This window comes from Equus asinus, chromosome 10, assembly GCF_041296235.1.
Source record: "Equus asinus isolate D_3611 breed Donkey chromosome 10, EquAss-T2T_v2, whole genome shotgun sequence".
In the NCBI taxonomy this organism is placed as follows: Eukaryota; Metazoa; Chordata; class Mammalia; order Perissodactyla; family Equidae; genus Equus; species Equus asinus.
In genome coordinates, this window is record NC_091799.1 from 41320702 (window position 1) to 41338748 (window position 18047).

Below are 18047 nucleotides of genomic sequence, written 5' to 3' on the forward strand. Positions count from 1 at the left end.
AGCCAATTGTTTTTCTCTAATGACTTAGAGGGAGGGTAGCCTGAGGCCATCCTGAGAACTGCCAGTCTATTTATCATCTTTTTTGTTTGTTCCATGGATGATATCCAACAGGCAGCTTTGACTGGTCTCCTGGGGACAGATATGTTGATTGTTTACACTCTACAAAGAGAAACATTGGTAACAAGATTTAACTGTTTTGTAAAATTATGAATGCAATTTTTAAGCAATTATAAAAGTATATGCATACTTTTTAAAACTCATTCCTAGCAGCAAAAATTATTTATCAAGCTGATTTAGTTGCAATCAAATGTAGTGAGTAATAGAAAAAAGACATGTTAAGGATGCCGCAAACCTCCTTAGCTTGGAAACTTGTGAGAATATATAATTAACAGTTTATAACATTAAACAGTTAACACATCCTTATCTAGAAATAAAGAGATTTGGAGCAAGATCAAGAGCCAAACGCCTAGCCCAGGTGTTAAACCTGAGGGTGAGATCTCATCGGCTCAGTGAAATAGGACTCTTCTCCTAGAAAAAGTCTAGCTAATTAATTCCTGAAGAAAATATAGGCAATGCCTTTTTTAAAAAGATTACAGTTTCTTTTTATTAAGACAGAGAAGCAAAGATGAGCACTGTTTCCTGTTTTGGGCGTCACCTCTCTTCCTTACTTTTTGCCTTTGCTCCTCTTTGCCAGGTTTCTAGCCAACACCACATTCAGAGGCCTCAGTGGTTCCATCAATGTAAAAGGTTCCTCCATCATCAGCTCAGAAAACAACTTTTTCATCTGGAATCTGCAACATGACCCCCTGGGAAAGCCAATGTGGACCCGCTTGGGCAGCTGGCAGGGGGGAAAGATTGTCATGGACTATGGAATATGGCCAGAGCAGGCCCAGAGGCACAAAACCCACTTCCAACACCCAAGTAAGCTACACTTGAGAGTGGTTACCCTGATCGAGCATCCATTTGTCTTCACCCGGAAGGTAGATGATGAAGGCCTGTGCCCTGCTGGCCAGCTCTGTCTAGACCCCATGACTAATGACTCTTCCATATTAGACAGCCTTTTTAGCAGCCTCCATAGCAGTAATGATACAGTGCCCCTCAAATTCAAGAAATGCTGCTATGGATATTGCATTGATCTGCTGGAAAAGCTAGCAGAAGACATGAACTTTGACTTTGACCTCTATATTGTTGGGGATGGCAAGTATGGAGCCTGGAAAAATGGGCACTGGACTGGGCTGGTGGGTGATCTCCTGAGTGGGTCAGCCCACATGGCAGTCACTTCCTTCAGCATCAATACTGCACGAAGCCAGGTGATAGATTTCACCAGTCCTTTCTTCTCCACCAGCTTGAGCATCTTAGTGAGGACCCGAGACACAGCAGCTCCCATTGGAGCCTTCATGTGGCCACTTCACTGGACCATGTGGCTGGGAATTTTTGTGGCTCTGCACATCACTGCCATCTTCCTCACTTTATATGAATGGAAGAGCCCCTTTGGTATGACTCCCAAGGGGCGGAATAGAAGTAAAGTCTTCTCCTTCTCTTCAGCCTTGAATGTCTGTTATGCCCTCTTGTTTGGTAGAACAGTAGCCATCAAACCCCCAAAATGCTGGACTGGAAGGTTTCTAATGAACCTTTGGGCCATTTTCTGTATGTTTTGCCTTTCTACATACACGGCGAACTTGGCAGCTGTTATGGTAGGTGAGAAGATCTACGAAGAGCTTTCTGGAATACATGACCCAAAGGTAATACTTCTTTTTACTCTAGCTTTCTTTATTTTCCATTATAACTCCATATATTTTGTCTTATGCTACAGCATGTCTATGTCCTTTCATCTGACAAGAGAATATTCTCTCAGCCATCTGTAGAGACTAGTGCAAAAGTCTGCTGCTTAACTGAACTAAATATTTCCTTGTTTTATTAAGTGAAACAATGAAAATGAGGAGTTTTAAGGGGTGTTTATCCTAGAGAAAGTCTTTCTGGTAGAAACAGTTATTAGTGTAGTTTGTCCTTGTGTTGTTTGACTGTCTGACAAAATTACTATCAAGAAATAGTCTTACAGAGAATTTTCACCCAAAGCAGTCTTCAAAAACTGATTAATTAATTTTCTTGGGAATGAATGGAAATAAATAGTGGGACCCATATTTTAAATAGTAAAGAATCCTTTTTTTTGCCATTAAAAAATAATAAAATGAAAAGAACTAGCATTTTATCATAAGCAAAATCAGATGCTAGAGAACTGAATGCATATAGAACAGGGAGTACTGAGCTGAGGTGGCAGGATTAGCTAAGAACAGGGTGTCCTTAAAGAGTAGGGGAAGCTGTACAGTTGGCCACCTTAGGTTAGAGGAAAGTGCCAGCAGTTACATTGCAGTGTCCAAGGATATTCAAGAAAAGTGTATCTATTCCAGGCTGCCTTTAGTATCCTAGACATCTGACCCTAAGAGCAGGAGGGTAGAGTTCAGGTAGACAGGTAAAGCAGTGGTGATACTGGAGTAAGGACAGCCATGTCTGTGTTCTCTCTGGATTGAAACAGGAACCCTTTCAGTGAGTGGGGGTATGGAGAACCTATTCCAACCTGATAGGAGTAGAGAAGAGGGGGCTGTCAAAGTTCAAGGCAATTGGAATAGGGTTCAAGGGAGCCCTACACACCTGATGAGGAACAGAATGTAAATCCAGAGCAGAAGTGTGTTCCAATGCATAGGACCCACCTGGGAGAGACTGAAGACACCTGCAATTCAATGGGCCTACTCAGCACACACTGTGTTTAAAGCAACCTGAACTAAGGTGAGCATTTCAAGTTGTGAAACACTCTTCATGCCTTTTCATATACCTCTTCCCACACCAAGTCTGAAAGTATTGAAAGATTCACTGTAAATTTCTATTAAACATAAAAACTTCATTTCATAGAGCATCAACAAATAGGACATTTGCAACTATCTTTATCAAATGATGGAGTGGCCCAGAGGGCTGGTGGCAGCTTTAGAGAATCTCATAAACGGTTTGGATTAGGATATAAGATCTATTCTGCAAACAAATGAACATGAGAAGTTTGACCTATACACTGCAAACTCCTGGTAAGTGACATGAATCTCATGAAAAGAGTCAACAAACAATGGCTCAGGAACTAGGCAAGGAATTGCATTGCTTCTTAATGAACACTCAGGTGACACAAATAAAAGTGTCACCCTAAAGAGAGATTTTGGTGATGTTTCAGCATGCACACGCTGCACCAGTATTAGCAGCCTCTGTTTATCTGTTGCCCCAATAGACCTGTAGACCTCCCAAAGGTTCACCATCGCAATAAAGCCTTACTCAGATTTTTTGCAAGAATCTTGGCATTGTGACTCTTAAATTACAAACTCAAACTGAAAACCATTCAGCCCAATCTAGTCCCAAGAACAATCTAATATATGCCTGTCGTTGTGAAGATTCCAGAGTATTATCTTATGTAAAAAGATGAGCACAATACTGACTAGAATTTCATTAGTCAGAACCAGGGACTGCCAAAATTAAGTCTTGGATGCTATGTGTGAGAAACCTGCAACAATGATTATTTTAGGGAATTAAAAAGAAAATCATAAAGTATACACTGCAGTAAAACAATTTTTTTAAGCAAAAAGAAACAATGACTCCATCCCCAATTCTACAAGAATAAAAAGGTGACATTTTTATAAATCTAAAGCAGCCCACAAGACAAAGTGAGCAGAACTGGATAAAGTAAACTTTCTGTTATAGCTAGTACGTTCTTAATGAAGTGAGACAAGCCTAAATATAAACTGTTTTCAATTTGAGATAATAAATGAATTTCCACTAAGGTTTCCAAAAAGGTGTATATCTTTCCTAGTGTTGATTCTGTATTAAAGTCTCTCATTTATACAATTTTTTCATATAAAGAAACCTGTATTATTTGATTAAGCAATACTGGACATCTGGACTTTTGGCAAATAATGCTATTGACAGAATTGTTCCATTTTCTCCAGATGTGTGGTATTAAACAGATGACATAATGTCCTCACCCTCCCACAGGGAGTTATGCTTAAAATAATTTCCATACCCGTTCAGTCTCTCAGCATTCATTCTTAAGTATATTGCGGTTACTCACATGAGAGCTTTTCTCTCCTCCCAATGCTCAATTCTTTGAGGGATTGTATCCTTTTCTTACAGCAAATGAGGTGGAGAAATTCAGAGGTAAATAAGCCAAAGAGGGGAGAAAACAACTTAGAAAGTTATAAACATGCCGAAGTTTAGAAACAAGTGAAATACTGTCAAAGTTCAAGGAAAGGACGATCACCTTAAACTTAGTGCATCAAGGGGAAGTTTAATTAACAAGATAAAAATGTGTGCTTATTCTTGAAAACTACTCGAAAATTGGACATGTGCATCAGGGGAGGAGGAACGGACATTCCAAGCAAAGGAACAGAGTGACCTGCTTAGAGGTGGAAAGTATGAGGCATAGTCAGGATATCTTGAGGCGTTCAATTTAGCCACAGCATATGTCACATGGAGGGAGGAGGTGAGATCCAAGTGTGAAAATTAAGTTCAGTTGAGATAACAGAGACTCTTTGACATCCGGCTAAGAAGAGTGGACATCTGACAGTAGAGACCCATTGACATTTCGAACAATGGAATAGCACAGAGGAGCAGGCTCCATTTGGAATGGTTGCTTCCGCAGCAACAGGTAAACAAGATTGGAAGAGAAAGACAAGTGGAGTTGAAGTTATAGCTGTAGTCAATGATGGAAAGAAGAAAGGCTGCAAGAAATATTGTGGTGATCAAATTGGTAGGACTTGGAAATTAATTGGGTGTGAGAGGCAACAAAGAGTCACATCTTCAGAGTTGCAGGCCTGAGTGTCTGAGATGATGGTACCATTCAAGGAAGCAGAAAAGGCAGTTTATGGGCTCAAAAATACACTGATCAGTTCCTTTTCATACATGGTATTTTAAAATCTGTTTTGGACATCCAAGTGAAATCCAGCAGCATTTGGAAACGTGGAGCCAGAGTTCAAGAGTGAGATTGAAACTAGTAGGAATCCTAGACAGAGAGGTGCTACCGTGTATGAAAGCCCTTGGGAAGTGTGAGATCCCCAAGGGAGAAGGTGGCGGGAAGAAAAATTGCTTTTTGAAGGAAAGCAACAGGCATAAAGAAGTCCCAAGATGTTGGAGTATAGGATTTGAAGAGAGATGAGGTGGAAGATAAGGAGATAAAGGTGCCCTGTAGTAAAATCATGCAGGCCCTTGACCCTCTAGCAATAGAATTCTGACTTTTTGAGATGAGGATTGATATTACCCCACCTGTCACGTCTAGCTTCTTGCCAGTAGTTATCAGACCTCTCAAAGGCTGATCAGTTCCCAGTCCAAACCATGAGAATTAGCAAGTGTGTATGTGTGTGTGTGTGTTTTAAAGTCTGATGAAACTGGGTTTATGTGATTTGCTTTTTTTCAGTAGTTTGCAAAATTCCATTTTGATTTTTCAATTTTACTTGATAGCATTTTAATTCTGATAAGTGAAAGCATACCATGGAAGTCACAGATCTCCTGTGGTTTTCTTTGGACATTTGACTTTCTGCTGTAGGTAAAAAATCCGCTAAATCTGAATGAGAGGTGACATATATGAAGATTCTTCACCCCTCACTCACGATCTGTCTCATTTCTTTTCATCTCCTTTCACTTCCTCACCTACTGGATATTAGGACACTTCCATTCTTCCATGCTGCCGTTTTCAGCCTGTTTTCACTACTCACAGCTCTGTTCATTCACACTTCCTTGGGCCTCCACATTAATGCTGTTGAACCCCTGCCTCCTTCCCTTCTCTGACTCTTCTTTAGTCATCTTGGGATAATCTCCCCATGTTCTAATTGTGTGTCCGAAAACTTTGAGAGAAACAACTCTCAGACTTCCCTAGAAGCATTTTCTTAAGAAATGTGCTCCTAAGAATCAATGACTTCACTCTTAGAGGCCATCCAAGGACCCCAAAACCCCACAAGTTCCATCTACTCTTTCCTTAAAATGACTTTTCTGTCTCATATAATATTTCAAATTATAATAAGTGTTTTCTTATTTTTTGTGTAAATAATTTATATTTCTAGCCCAAAATTTTGGCTATTTTTTTTTATATCAGTCTTGGAATCTAACCACCACTTCTAAAATATCCATATGGGAAAATGTGTTTGGATGAAAACCTATTGATTTAAAAAGTGAGATTTGTGGTCTGTATTTATACACAGTCCATCAGTAAATTGAGTCCTGGCCACATAAGTATCTGTAACCAAGATATCAGATAACTTACAATGAATATAATAGCTCCATTTTTCTTCTTGATCATTATTGATTAGCATGCTGGCTATATATTTAGCACAATTAATAAAACTGTAAATAATTAAAATGTAAACATTTTATCACCATTTCAGAGTTGAGATTCACTGCCTTCAACTAACTACTTTGAATCAGAAATAAAATTAAAAGCCAAAGGCTGTGCAGGACAGACCAATTTATGATTCACTGCATGTTGTGGGAGCCAAGGCAGGTTAGAATACTTTTTTTTCTGAGAGGGGGTCAGAGGGAAGAAATAAGCTTGTTGCTGGCTGCTCCTACAGATAACACCAAGGGAGAGGGACTGGCCTGCTGTGCAAATAAAATTCAAGAGGCTGGTTCTAGCCTCACTTAACTAAACTATTTCTGCCTGAATAATTTAGTTTACACTAAAAGTAATATATGTAGCTTCTCACAGCCTCCCACCGACTCTTCTGGGAAGAGGCTCCATGCTTCAAAGCAGGTGGGCTCTTGAAGCATGAGACCATGAAAGCAAGAATTTATGAGTGATATTTTTGATAAAGCTTATATGGGTATTTCTCTGACATAGAGCTAGCACTATTCATTATAGGCAATGCAGAAAATAGAGGAAAGTAGACAGATGGAAGCAAGTACCCATTGTCTCATCATCCAAAGTCATTTCCTCTTAGCATCTTAGAATGATTGACAGGTGAATAGAAACTGCTGTATTATTTATATCCAGCAATCTACTGAGATCTAAGACAAGATGAAAAACATCACTTCATAAATCACAAATTACATGGAAAAATAAAGCACTTCCTCCCCTCATAGAGCTCACTTGGTCGAATTGAGCGGATACATGAGCTTTTGAAATGGGCTATTTGCTGATTTTAGTGAACTTTCTAGTTCTTCTTTTCCAGTTTCTCACACAAAATACCCCTTTTAGGCCTGTGTCTCTAATATAGAAAAAAAAAGTGTCAGCTTGTTAGAGGAAATAAGAAGCTAGTGTCATTTTTGCACAGGCAAATGGTGGTGCTGCTTTAGAAAAACAGTTCTGGGGAACATTCAGGTAAATATTAAAAATTAAATAGACCTGCTGTGAAGGCAAGAGTAAACTTTAACCAGAAATATTAAAGTAAAGGCCACTCACATAGCCCTAGTAGGAAATGATAAGTATTTCCCCAAATAATAAAAACCACCTTTATTGATCTCCATATAACAGCATGTGGCTGCCCAATAAAACATTTGAATTCATACAATAAAAGCTGGCCTTGAAGAAGGGAGGGGTGCCAGAACTCCCAGGCAAACAAGACAGTGAAAATGGGGTTTGAGATGAGAGGAAAGAAAACTGAACTACGCCAAACCATTCATTTGTTCTTTCTTTAATTCATCCAATAATGGCAACTTCTGTTCCATGCACCAAACTAGCGGCTAGCAATTTAATACTGAGCAACACACTGTCCTCGCAACATGGAGTTTAGTGCGAAAGAAAGACATTAATCAAGGGAGCACACAAATCAGCTAATGATTTAAACCATGGTAAGTTACTGTAAAGGAAAATACAACAGAATCTGAGAGGCTTGCAAGAGACCTGATCTGAATGGAAAATCAGAGAACACACCCCCTCTACCAACCCCACCTCCCTCCCATCCCTCGCCCCGCCTTTAGGAAAGTAAGTCTGGATGCGATCTGAAGCATTTAAGTGAGCTAAGGCGAGTTGGGAGGGTGGTAAGAGAAGAGTATCTCAGGTGATGGGGCAGCGTGTGCAGAAGCCCGAGACTGGAAGGAGAGGAGCTCAGTCACGACCACCCACCCAACTGTGAGCTATGAGACTGGAAAGCCAGGAAAGGGGGGACAAGCATAGGCCAAGTGATAAGTTAGAGGATTTTGATCGCCAGATATGCTAGAGAGAAAATTTCTCAAAAGAAGAAAAATCCAAGAAGTGCTATAGTCTGAGGAGAACTGCACTTCCCATGGGTTCCATGTACTCACAGATAGAAAACATAATAAAAGAAACATCCCATTCACTTTGGCAACAAAAATTCATAAGAGATCAGGGAAGTGTCCTCTATAAAAACTGTGTTAAAAGAAAACAATTTTTAATGCACAAAACATAAAGGATGGGTTGGATAAAAAATTAATGTGCTGATGGTTGCACATATCTTGTGAATATACTAAAACCATTGAATTACACACTTTAAATGGGTGGACTGTATGGTATGTGAATTATATCTCAGTAAAGCTGTTTTAATAATAATTAAATAAATACACACACACACACACACACAACGTGCCATATTACCAAATTGGAAGACTGAATATTTAAAGATGTCAAATTTTCCCTTGGTTAGTTTATGGGTATAAACCAATTTCAAGCAAAGTCCCAAAGGACTTTTTTAAAATTTATTTGTTGCTAAAACTTCTAAAATACATATATTAAATTTAATATAAAAAATAAAAGATTCAAGGGATTTGTTCTTCTAGATATTGAAATCCTCAATATTAGTAATAATAATGGAAAAGCTAATACTCACTGACCACTCTCACATGCCAGGCACTGTTGTAAACAATGTTAATATAGTACCTCCCCTCATAAGCGGTCATGGAAATTAAATTAATCCAAGTAAAGCAACTTGCATAGTGTCTGACCCCTAGGGGGCACAAAGTAATAATAAAAATAATTAAAGGTCTTATCAGATTTTAATACCAATATTGATTATACTTATCTTGAATAATTAGCTCTCTTTCTCTCTCTTTCTCTTTGTCTTTCTCTCTCTCTTTCTCATTGTCAATGAGAACTGGTAAATGGCAAGATTCTCTTTTTGAGCTAACTTCCAGAGAGCTTGGAGGCAAATTTCTTGCCCACTGATAGCAGATTTATTGTCATTGCAGTATGCATTTTCAACATCATTCCTGGCTTCCTGCTGTTTCTTTTTCTACTTCATCCTATTTTAATTTATGCCTCTTGTGTCTTACGTGACCTTTAGGCTGCCTTAACTCTTGTCAGGAAGAGAGCAAGGCATACATTAAGTAATGTTAAAATTAAATAATAGATAATGAATATTAATAGCAATTCAGAAAAGAAATAAAATTGACCAACAAATATAAAGAATCTTAAATCTTACTTATAATCAAAGAAATGCTAACTGAAACAGTAATGAGATGATATTTTTACCTATCAAATTAGGAATTGTTTACCGATAATTCCTGATCTTAGTGGGAGCACATTAAGAATGGCTCCAGCATGCATTGCTATTGGGAGGGTGAGTTGGTACAATATGCTCATCAATCAGTTTGGTCATTTGTATCAAGAGCCATAAAAGGGTTCATGCCCTTTCACCCTTGACTTCCACTTCTAGGAATCTGTCCAAAAGAAATAACTTAGTATATGGACAACAATTTAGCGCAAGGATTCACCACAGTCTTACTCAAAATGGCAAAAACTTGGAAACCATGTAAATGTGCAAGAATAGCACAATTAATACATTATAATATTCCTATATGCTATAAAATGTAGCCAGTAAAAATGATTTTGAAGAGTCTTTGAAATGTCAAAAATCAAAATAAAATGTTAAGTGAAAAGTTGGGATAAAAACCATACGCTTTCTTTCCAATTTTGTAATTTACATATGTACATGTAGTAAAGAGAAGTGACTGGAAGGAAATATAACACAATATTAATAGCACTGATGTCTGAGCAGTGTAATTATGGGAAACATTTACTTTATCATTTCCACTCCATATTTTCTACAGTGTTCATGTATTATTTATGTAATGAGAAAGTACATAATAAGCCAAGTAAGAATGAGAATAATTCAGACATGAGACAATGGTCACAGCAGCAATGTTTGCTCCACATGCACTTCTGCTGCCTGCAGCCTTTCAAGTCTAGGTAAGGCAAGTTCCTCAGTGAGTAGTACTCCCACAGTGAAATGTCTACATTGTAAAGATGCTATTCTTTCCAAAGAGACTTTCAGAAGCAAATTTCCATTCCCACCTAGTTTATTGCCTTCATAGGACTTAACACTGTCTGAAACGGTCATGTTATCTATTGGTTTACTCGTTAATTGTCCACTGTATCTTGCTTACCACTGGATCCTCACAATGCTGGGTGAACAGTAAACATTCAGTAAATGTTGTTCAATTAATAAATGAATGAAAAATGGCAGCATCATTGCATATGGGGTATAGTCTTCTTCAGGGACTACTTGGAAATCAATAATTTTGATAAGATCGTTCAAAACAATTCTCCTACCAGATGCTGTGGAACAAATGAAGGAAAGCCAGTAAGGGGCAACATACAACGATATGAAGGGCAAAGTCTTGGTGTGGACAGATCTAAGATTGATATATGCCTCAATCATAGGTTAGTTGTGTGAAGTTTGACAAGTTACTTACCATGGCCTCTGTGTCCTCCTTTGAGAGGATTACAGGAGATAATGGATGTGAAATATCTAGCTGAAGTTCAGATTCCATCCACTACTAGATTATGAACTCCACGACACTGGAGACCAGATCTATCTTATGCACCTGTATCCCCAGAGCCTAACCTTAAGGCAATCACTCATTTAGATAAGTGTTGGGTAAATAATGGACTTGGCTCTGAGGCCAAGCAGGGTGACCAACATGTATCTAAGAGGATAGAGGCAGAGGGCAGGAGCACCACTCTCTTGGAATTGGAGAGTGTACCCAAGTAAGTTCCAAATTATATCCCAGAGTGACCTGGAGTGTTTGGGCCATGAGATGGATATAATCAGATCATCAAAGCAAAAAAAAAAAAAAACTAAGGTCATGATGCCCATCCCTAAGCTAAGGGTCAAAGACTTAGGATCCTTGAATGGGAACATGAGACAGATAACGCTGCCCCAGCCTAGATGGTTCCGCATCCCCTGCAGTGGATTGTGGAGTGAGTTTAGAAACATTTAATGGTCCAGTAAGGATCAGACACAGAGTACGTGACACTTAGTAGGAGTTGAAAAAACATTTCACTTCCCTTCCTGAATGTTCTTCAATTCAAGGAACTTTGGGAAAATCATCAAGACTTTGCTAATTCAGGTTGATAAATGGAAAACTGAACAAATGAGCATGTAATCTGTTTATTTCCTCACCTACTTCCACAATAATTTTGAGATGGCATCTTTACAGAATTTTTTAAGTAACTGCAGCTTTATTACTTTCAAATAGATACAGTAATTCATACTAACTGCAGCAAAGTGTTTCCAATTAGACACCCTGCTGGATTTGCTTTAATGAATGTCTAAGATCACTTCCTTCATTTGAATACAAACAGAGAATGTGCTACACTTTTGCAAACCCTTCTCTTAAATCAGGGGGAAATTGGCTTATAACTTTGTTGACATTATTAACCTGCTTAGCAAGCACTATCTTTATACATAGATAGTTTCTGTACCGATGAATGTCATAGGATATCTATAAACATTCACATATATCTTATATAATTATAACGAATTATCCACATGCATGTCTATCTACTGTGTGTTCACACACATATATTTATATTACTTAAGAAGTTAATGCAGCTTAAATGAACCCACTCGTTTGTAATTGGGGAGAACTAAGTTACTTCAGGTCACTCTTGGACACAATGTGGAAATCTCCTGGTTGCACCTTCCAAATGCAGATAAGAGGTGCTCTCACTTCTGCTTCTAGCCTGCTGGTCTCATCTTAGCCACCTCTGCTTGGTCTCACAACCGTTCAAACCATTCAAACCATTCTCATACTAGATGCTATGGAATGAATAGAAGGTGAGCGCCAGTAGGGGGCGATGCAGTATGAACAAATGGCAAAGCCTTGGTGTTGGACAGATACATGTTTGATGCAATTTAAGTTTGATAGCTTGCCCTGTGAAGAATTTTGTTTTCGTGCTTAATAAACGTCTATGTGTGTCTGAAGAAGTTGCAAGTAACCCCCAAAAGGGCTCCTATTACGTCTAAAATACATATTTTAGCTCCACAAACACTACAAGTTAAGCTGAATGCTGGAAGTTTTTGATTTAGCCTCAACCTTTTAATCCTTAGTCAGATCAGAGCCAGCATGATCTAACCAACAGTGTATCCAGCAGCAAGTCAGGAGGCTTCACTGTGACTCAGTCTGCGAAATTCAGTCAGCTAGGGCTCAGTTTTCCCAATTGCAACTGCATCTCAGCCTGCTCCGGCCAACTGCACAGACATATATAAAATACATATGATGTTATTCATAGCTTAAGTTCAGTTTTGTCAGTATCCGTTAATATTTTTCAAACTCAAGAAGTACACTTACTGTGGCATTTTATCAGAAAGCTGCTGCCTAAAAAAATAACATGCCAAATGACAGAAAATTTTAACAGTGCCAACCAAAACAGGACCTATCAATGTTTCCTTAAATTATATTTTAACTAGGGAGTTTTTTCATGCATGATTTGAAGACACAGAGTTAACGGAAGTGAAGCTATTGGAAAATAAGAATGTAAGTGAAGGTAGGTACGTAAATACCTGGATCTCCTGTAGTTTAAAGTGATCAGTCAGCATCCTGAGGGTCATAATAAGACTCCAGATATAACTTGGGGAACAGGAACTGAAAATGTGGTCAATAAATAATAATGATAATAATGACATTTATTGGTGTCTGTTATGTTCCAGGAACTCTGCTAACTGCTTCACGTGGATTTCTCTCATTTAAACTTTACTGCATCCGTACAGATGAGGAAATGAGGCTGAAAGAAATTAGGTAACCCGTCTAAAGCCATATAGCTAATAAACGGCAGAGGCAGGATTCCTATCCAACACTATCTGACTGTGAATTATTCCTACTCTGTGTTTCATTTACACATGCAATAAGAACATCCTCCTCAACCTGATTTATTCCAACCAACCCTCTGCCCACCCTGGACTTAGTCTGCTCACACACAAAGATGATTCAAGGGCAGAGACTGCTGCTGAGGCTGCGACATTTGAATCTATGCACACACCGTATATGATTGAGTAAGGGATGAAGATATGAGAGACACAGATCCAGGAAAGATTAACTCCCACTCCATCCCCACCATCATCAACACTACTACCCTACCCAGGGAAGTGCTGTCACAAGAATCTGCCCTCCTGGGTACCTCATAAACTAAGAAGGAGCTATTTATCTGCATAATGTCTTCCAGCCACCACCACTCTGGCATTCTGTCACAGCGTCAGATGCTGCCCTGCCCCCCCGCCCTGCTCCCTGTGAAGTGGCAGCTTCTCTTCTCTTCCTGACCTGCAGTTACAAATCTCCGATTGAAGCTGTAGCATCTGAGTATGAACTTTGGTGCTAATTCATCTTCCCACTGTTAGACCCCTCACACTGTTACTCTACTCCACCTTCAGCACCACTCACATAAATTTTGTTCAAAGAGAACAAAGACCGCATCAGTTTATATCTCCTCTGAAATATATTAGATATATAATCTAAACTATACTGTTGGAAGGCTAGAAATAATCTGCAGTCATTAAGAGGAGATTGGTTAAAGTAGGGTACATTCCTTCATGGAAATATGATGTTGCTGTTAAGAAAAAAAAATGAGCTAGATATATATTGTCTAGTAAAAATAGTTGATTATAAAAAACATATATAAAATAAAATAACCTGTAAATACATTCTACTAAGATTTTTAGTTTCCTGAATTGGCAGTCACATAAAGGGTTGGTTCCTCAGCAATAGAATATCCAGTCATGTGCTGCATAACGATGCTCCCATCAACGACAGACCACATATACAACAGTGGTCCCATAAGATTAGTACCATATAGCCTAGGTGTGTAGTAAGCAACACCATCTAGGTTTGTGTAACTACACTCTATGATGTTTGTACAACAACAAAATTGCCTAACGACGAATTTCTTAGAACATGTCCCCATTATTAAGCGACGCATGACAGTAATGATATCAGAGGCACCTCAGATCTTTCTTCCTGCCACAGGTCCTGAAACTCTCCTAACAGCTATTTCTTTGTATTAAGAGATTTGCCTCCAGACGGCCACTATATAGACTGCATGTCTTTTGAGATAAGACAAATGTTCCCTGAAAGAGGTGAAATTCTGTTAACTTCCTATAGAGGTTATTAATTTAGACCAGATGATTCTGCTTACACAGAGAACAGGGGCTGTACCACTGGACAATGTGATGAATTTTAGGGAGAAGACACCAACCGTCAGCTTCGTGCAAGAAGAGACCAAAGGATAAAGTAGTCAGCATAGATTGCTACCAAGATTCAGCCCCCTCTCACTGTCTCCTTCTCATAGCTGAAGTCACTTCTCCCTCACGTTCAGGCACAGCTCTCTTTCTTACCTTTCTCCTAACCAGGCTCAGGAACTAATCCTATTCTCCTTCAGGAAGAATTTAAGATGCCCTGTCTAGATTTTTTCTCCTCAGAAGTGTGGTCCAAAGACCAGCCATTTTAGTATCTCCAGGAGCTTGTTAGAAATGCAAAATCTCAGACCTGACTCCAGACCTACTGAACCAGAACCCGTAGTTTAATAAGATCCCTGGGAGTTTCATATGTACAATACATTTGGAGAAACATTGTTGTAGGTCTGTTCCTACATGAATCAGCATCAGGTCACTTTGCTGCTGGCCCCACTCCTATCTTTACCCTTCAATCAGTGCCATGTTCCAGGACTAAATTTTACCTTTATCTTATAATTGGCATTATGCCCTATTAACAAGTTCAAGGTTCCAGTGATTTCCATACTGTGATTCTGCCTAGCTCTGGTCCTCTCCCAGCATCCAGGAGATGCTTTGGCTCAGAGCCCTAGTGTGCCAGCTATGATTTTAGCCCAACTGCTAGACATCTTGGATGACAGACCTATAGACTATTGTTCTTCATTGTCCACACAGAATTCTCCCTACCCCACTGTCGAACTGATCTATCCTACTTGTGTGCCTTCTAACCAAATCAGCAACACACTGGTCCATCTTCTAAAGAATTTCAGAAAAGAGTCCCTGGTCTCTGTCACTGGTCTACCCTCACTTCCTTGTGTTTCTTTGTAAGCCTTTTCACTCTTGTCCTTTCCTCTGTGGAGCTAGTAACCAGCTTATCAGCTTCTCTTTTGAACCATTATTAACCCATTTCTCACCCTGCACTTCACATCACTTGACAAATCATTGTTTCCAGCTCATCTGAAGGAATGAAAGGTCTTGCCCATGTGTTCACATAATGTTACCATAGGGCACAGGTTCTTATTTACAATAGAGTGCTGAAAGCAGAAAATGTATTACATATAGGAAATACAAGCTTTTTCCAGATCCAGTCATTTTCTTCTCATTTTTATATGCTTTTAGAAAATGACAATTTTGCTTCACTAATATGACAAATAATAACGATACAAGCCATTTGTCAAGCACTTCATTGCTTTCCAAATGCTTCCTCTTCAGCACCTCAGTTTATCCCCTACATCTTTGTGACAGAAAAGGCATTGGCTAGGGAAGAAGACTGAGGCACAGAGGAGTTAAGTGATGATGCTACTTGAACCCAAGCTTCCTAATGTCAGATCCATCACAGTTTTCAGTACAATGTGCTGCCTCATATTAAACTATATTCAAAAACTTATTAAGCATACAAGGGTAGGAATGCTTACATCTCTCAATGCTTTGCTCAGCATTTCAGAAACGTAATTTGAGAAAAATAATTATCAGAACACATAAGAAATTTGTAATATGTTCATTTAATTACTGCTTAATGTACATCTATTACTTGTGAATTACCTTCGGTTTTTAGATGGCTTAAACTTTCAGGGAGTGGAATATTTTGCAGGTCAAATATAAAATCAAGCAGCCAATATACTTGGAGCCAAACTGAAGTCCAAGAATGCAGACTATATTTTGCTTTGTGCCATGTACCAAATGACTAATAGGCAGCAAGGGCTTTCAGGGTTATAATTTTAGCCCAAGGTTCTGCTAACTACATGAAATCCTTGAGTGGTTTATGATATCATAAGGTAAAATTATAGCTCCCCATGGGGAAAAGTTGTTGAAATGCTTTCAGCCATCGGGCACCATAACTAGCCTGTCCTCTATAGCAATCATAGGAAAAACTATATTAAAAGCCTCATCTTATTGACTAATGACTTCAAATATAGAAATTTTGTAAAATGAGAATGGCAGGCAGGCAATTCCTTCATCCATCAGTTCCATAAATATGTGTGTCACCACATGTCCGCCACTAAGACAAGGGCTGGGTTACAACAGACAAGTCAGATCCCTAAGCCTACCCTCAGAGAACTTTCATTTTAGCAGAGGAATCAGACATTAAATGACCATAACTATGAGATAAGTGTTATGATGATGGACAGAATGCTGTGCCAATGGGCTAACAGGAATCTGACCAACTGGGGAGGGTGGGACACAATCCGAGAAGGCCGCCTTGAGGCAAGAAACATAGAGCTGAACTCTGAATGATGAATCAGAACTATGAAGGCTAAGAGGAGGGGAAAACTCATTCTTAACAAGCACACAGAGAGTGAGAGAGGAAAAGGGAACTTGGAAAGAGAACAAAGAGATCAAACCTCCCTCCAAACGATAGGAACAGCTGTGTGGATATGTTAGAGGAAAAAGTGGTAAGGATCAGAAAATAATGCAACATATACATTAGTAAAAATGTACATATAGGTATTTCTCATTATATCTATCTATAATATATATATATTCTATACTATATATCACAATATATGTATGTGTATATCATATACATTATACATATATACATTATATATGCACATATATTATGTTATATATTATACATATAGTACTACAAATATATATACAATGTATATAATATATACATACATATATAATATATGCAAATATATAATATATACAAATATATCATAATATATTGTATAGAGTACAAGCATAAATAAATGTCTATAAGATGTATGCATATACATAATGAGAAATAATATAGTATATATAATACAGTATATAATATATGCATATTTTACATCTGTGTGTACGGATGTATATAGGCACATGTGTGTGTACCAGAGCAGAATTTGAAATGAGAAAACTCCAAGCCATTTTTAATAAAATGCTTCATCTCCAGTCACAAAGGAAAAGAATAGCTTAAGATTCAAAGACTATAGAGATAATATTCAAAGGGTAACTAATTAGGATAACAAAATCAGATAAGATCACAAAATACTATATTGAATGGAAGAATAGGTACAAGATTTTAAAAGAGACCGAAAGGTTATTTAATGTGAAACATTTACTTAGTGAAGATGCCATTCATTTTGGAGGAGAATATAAAGATTGCCACCAAATGGAAAAGCCCAGAGTTACTGACCACACGAAGCCGTCTCTCAACAGTATTTCCATATAATTCCAAACAAACAAATTACATTATTATTTTCAGTGATAATACAATTTTCATTTGTATCACACTTTATAATATACATAATATTTTCTCATCTTAGTGAGTAGGTACACTCATAGTAGAGTTTTAGTACAGTTAAATATAAATAAATCATCTAAAGTCATACACATAAAATGAAAAATAGACACAAGAGAGGTTATGTTTCAGAATATCAAACTATATCAATAATAAGTGGAAGGAAAAAATAATTAAGAGAAAGAAACCAATAGAACAAAATACTTACTTAAATATGTGCCCCAAGTTCTGAATAGAGATCCTTAGACATAGGAAGAATTGGTTTGGGTTTTATGGTAATTATTAGTAATTCTGCTAATTGGTTTCACTGAGAAAGCAACATTTTTAGAAAAAGTCTCAACAAAGTGCCATTTATGAGACAC

The 18047-nt window shown here is 38.1% G+C and overlaps 1 protein-coding gene across 2 annotated transcripts in view; it reads left to right on the forward strand.

The window, feature by feature from the left end:
- Positions 1 to 18047, forward strand: part of GRIN3A (glutamate ionotropic receptor NMDA type subunit 3A) — a 150769-nt gene that overhangs the window by 63080 nt on the left and 69642 nt on the right. For both annotated transcript variants that reach the window (XM_070519106.1, XM_014842182.3), the window contains exon 3: positions 695 to 1742. In XM_070519106.1, the coding sequence (XP_070375207.1) occupies positions 695 to 1742 (1048 nt within the window). The remainder of the gene's footprint in view (positions 1 to 694; positions 1743 to 18047) is intronic.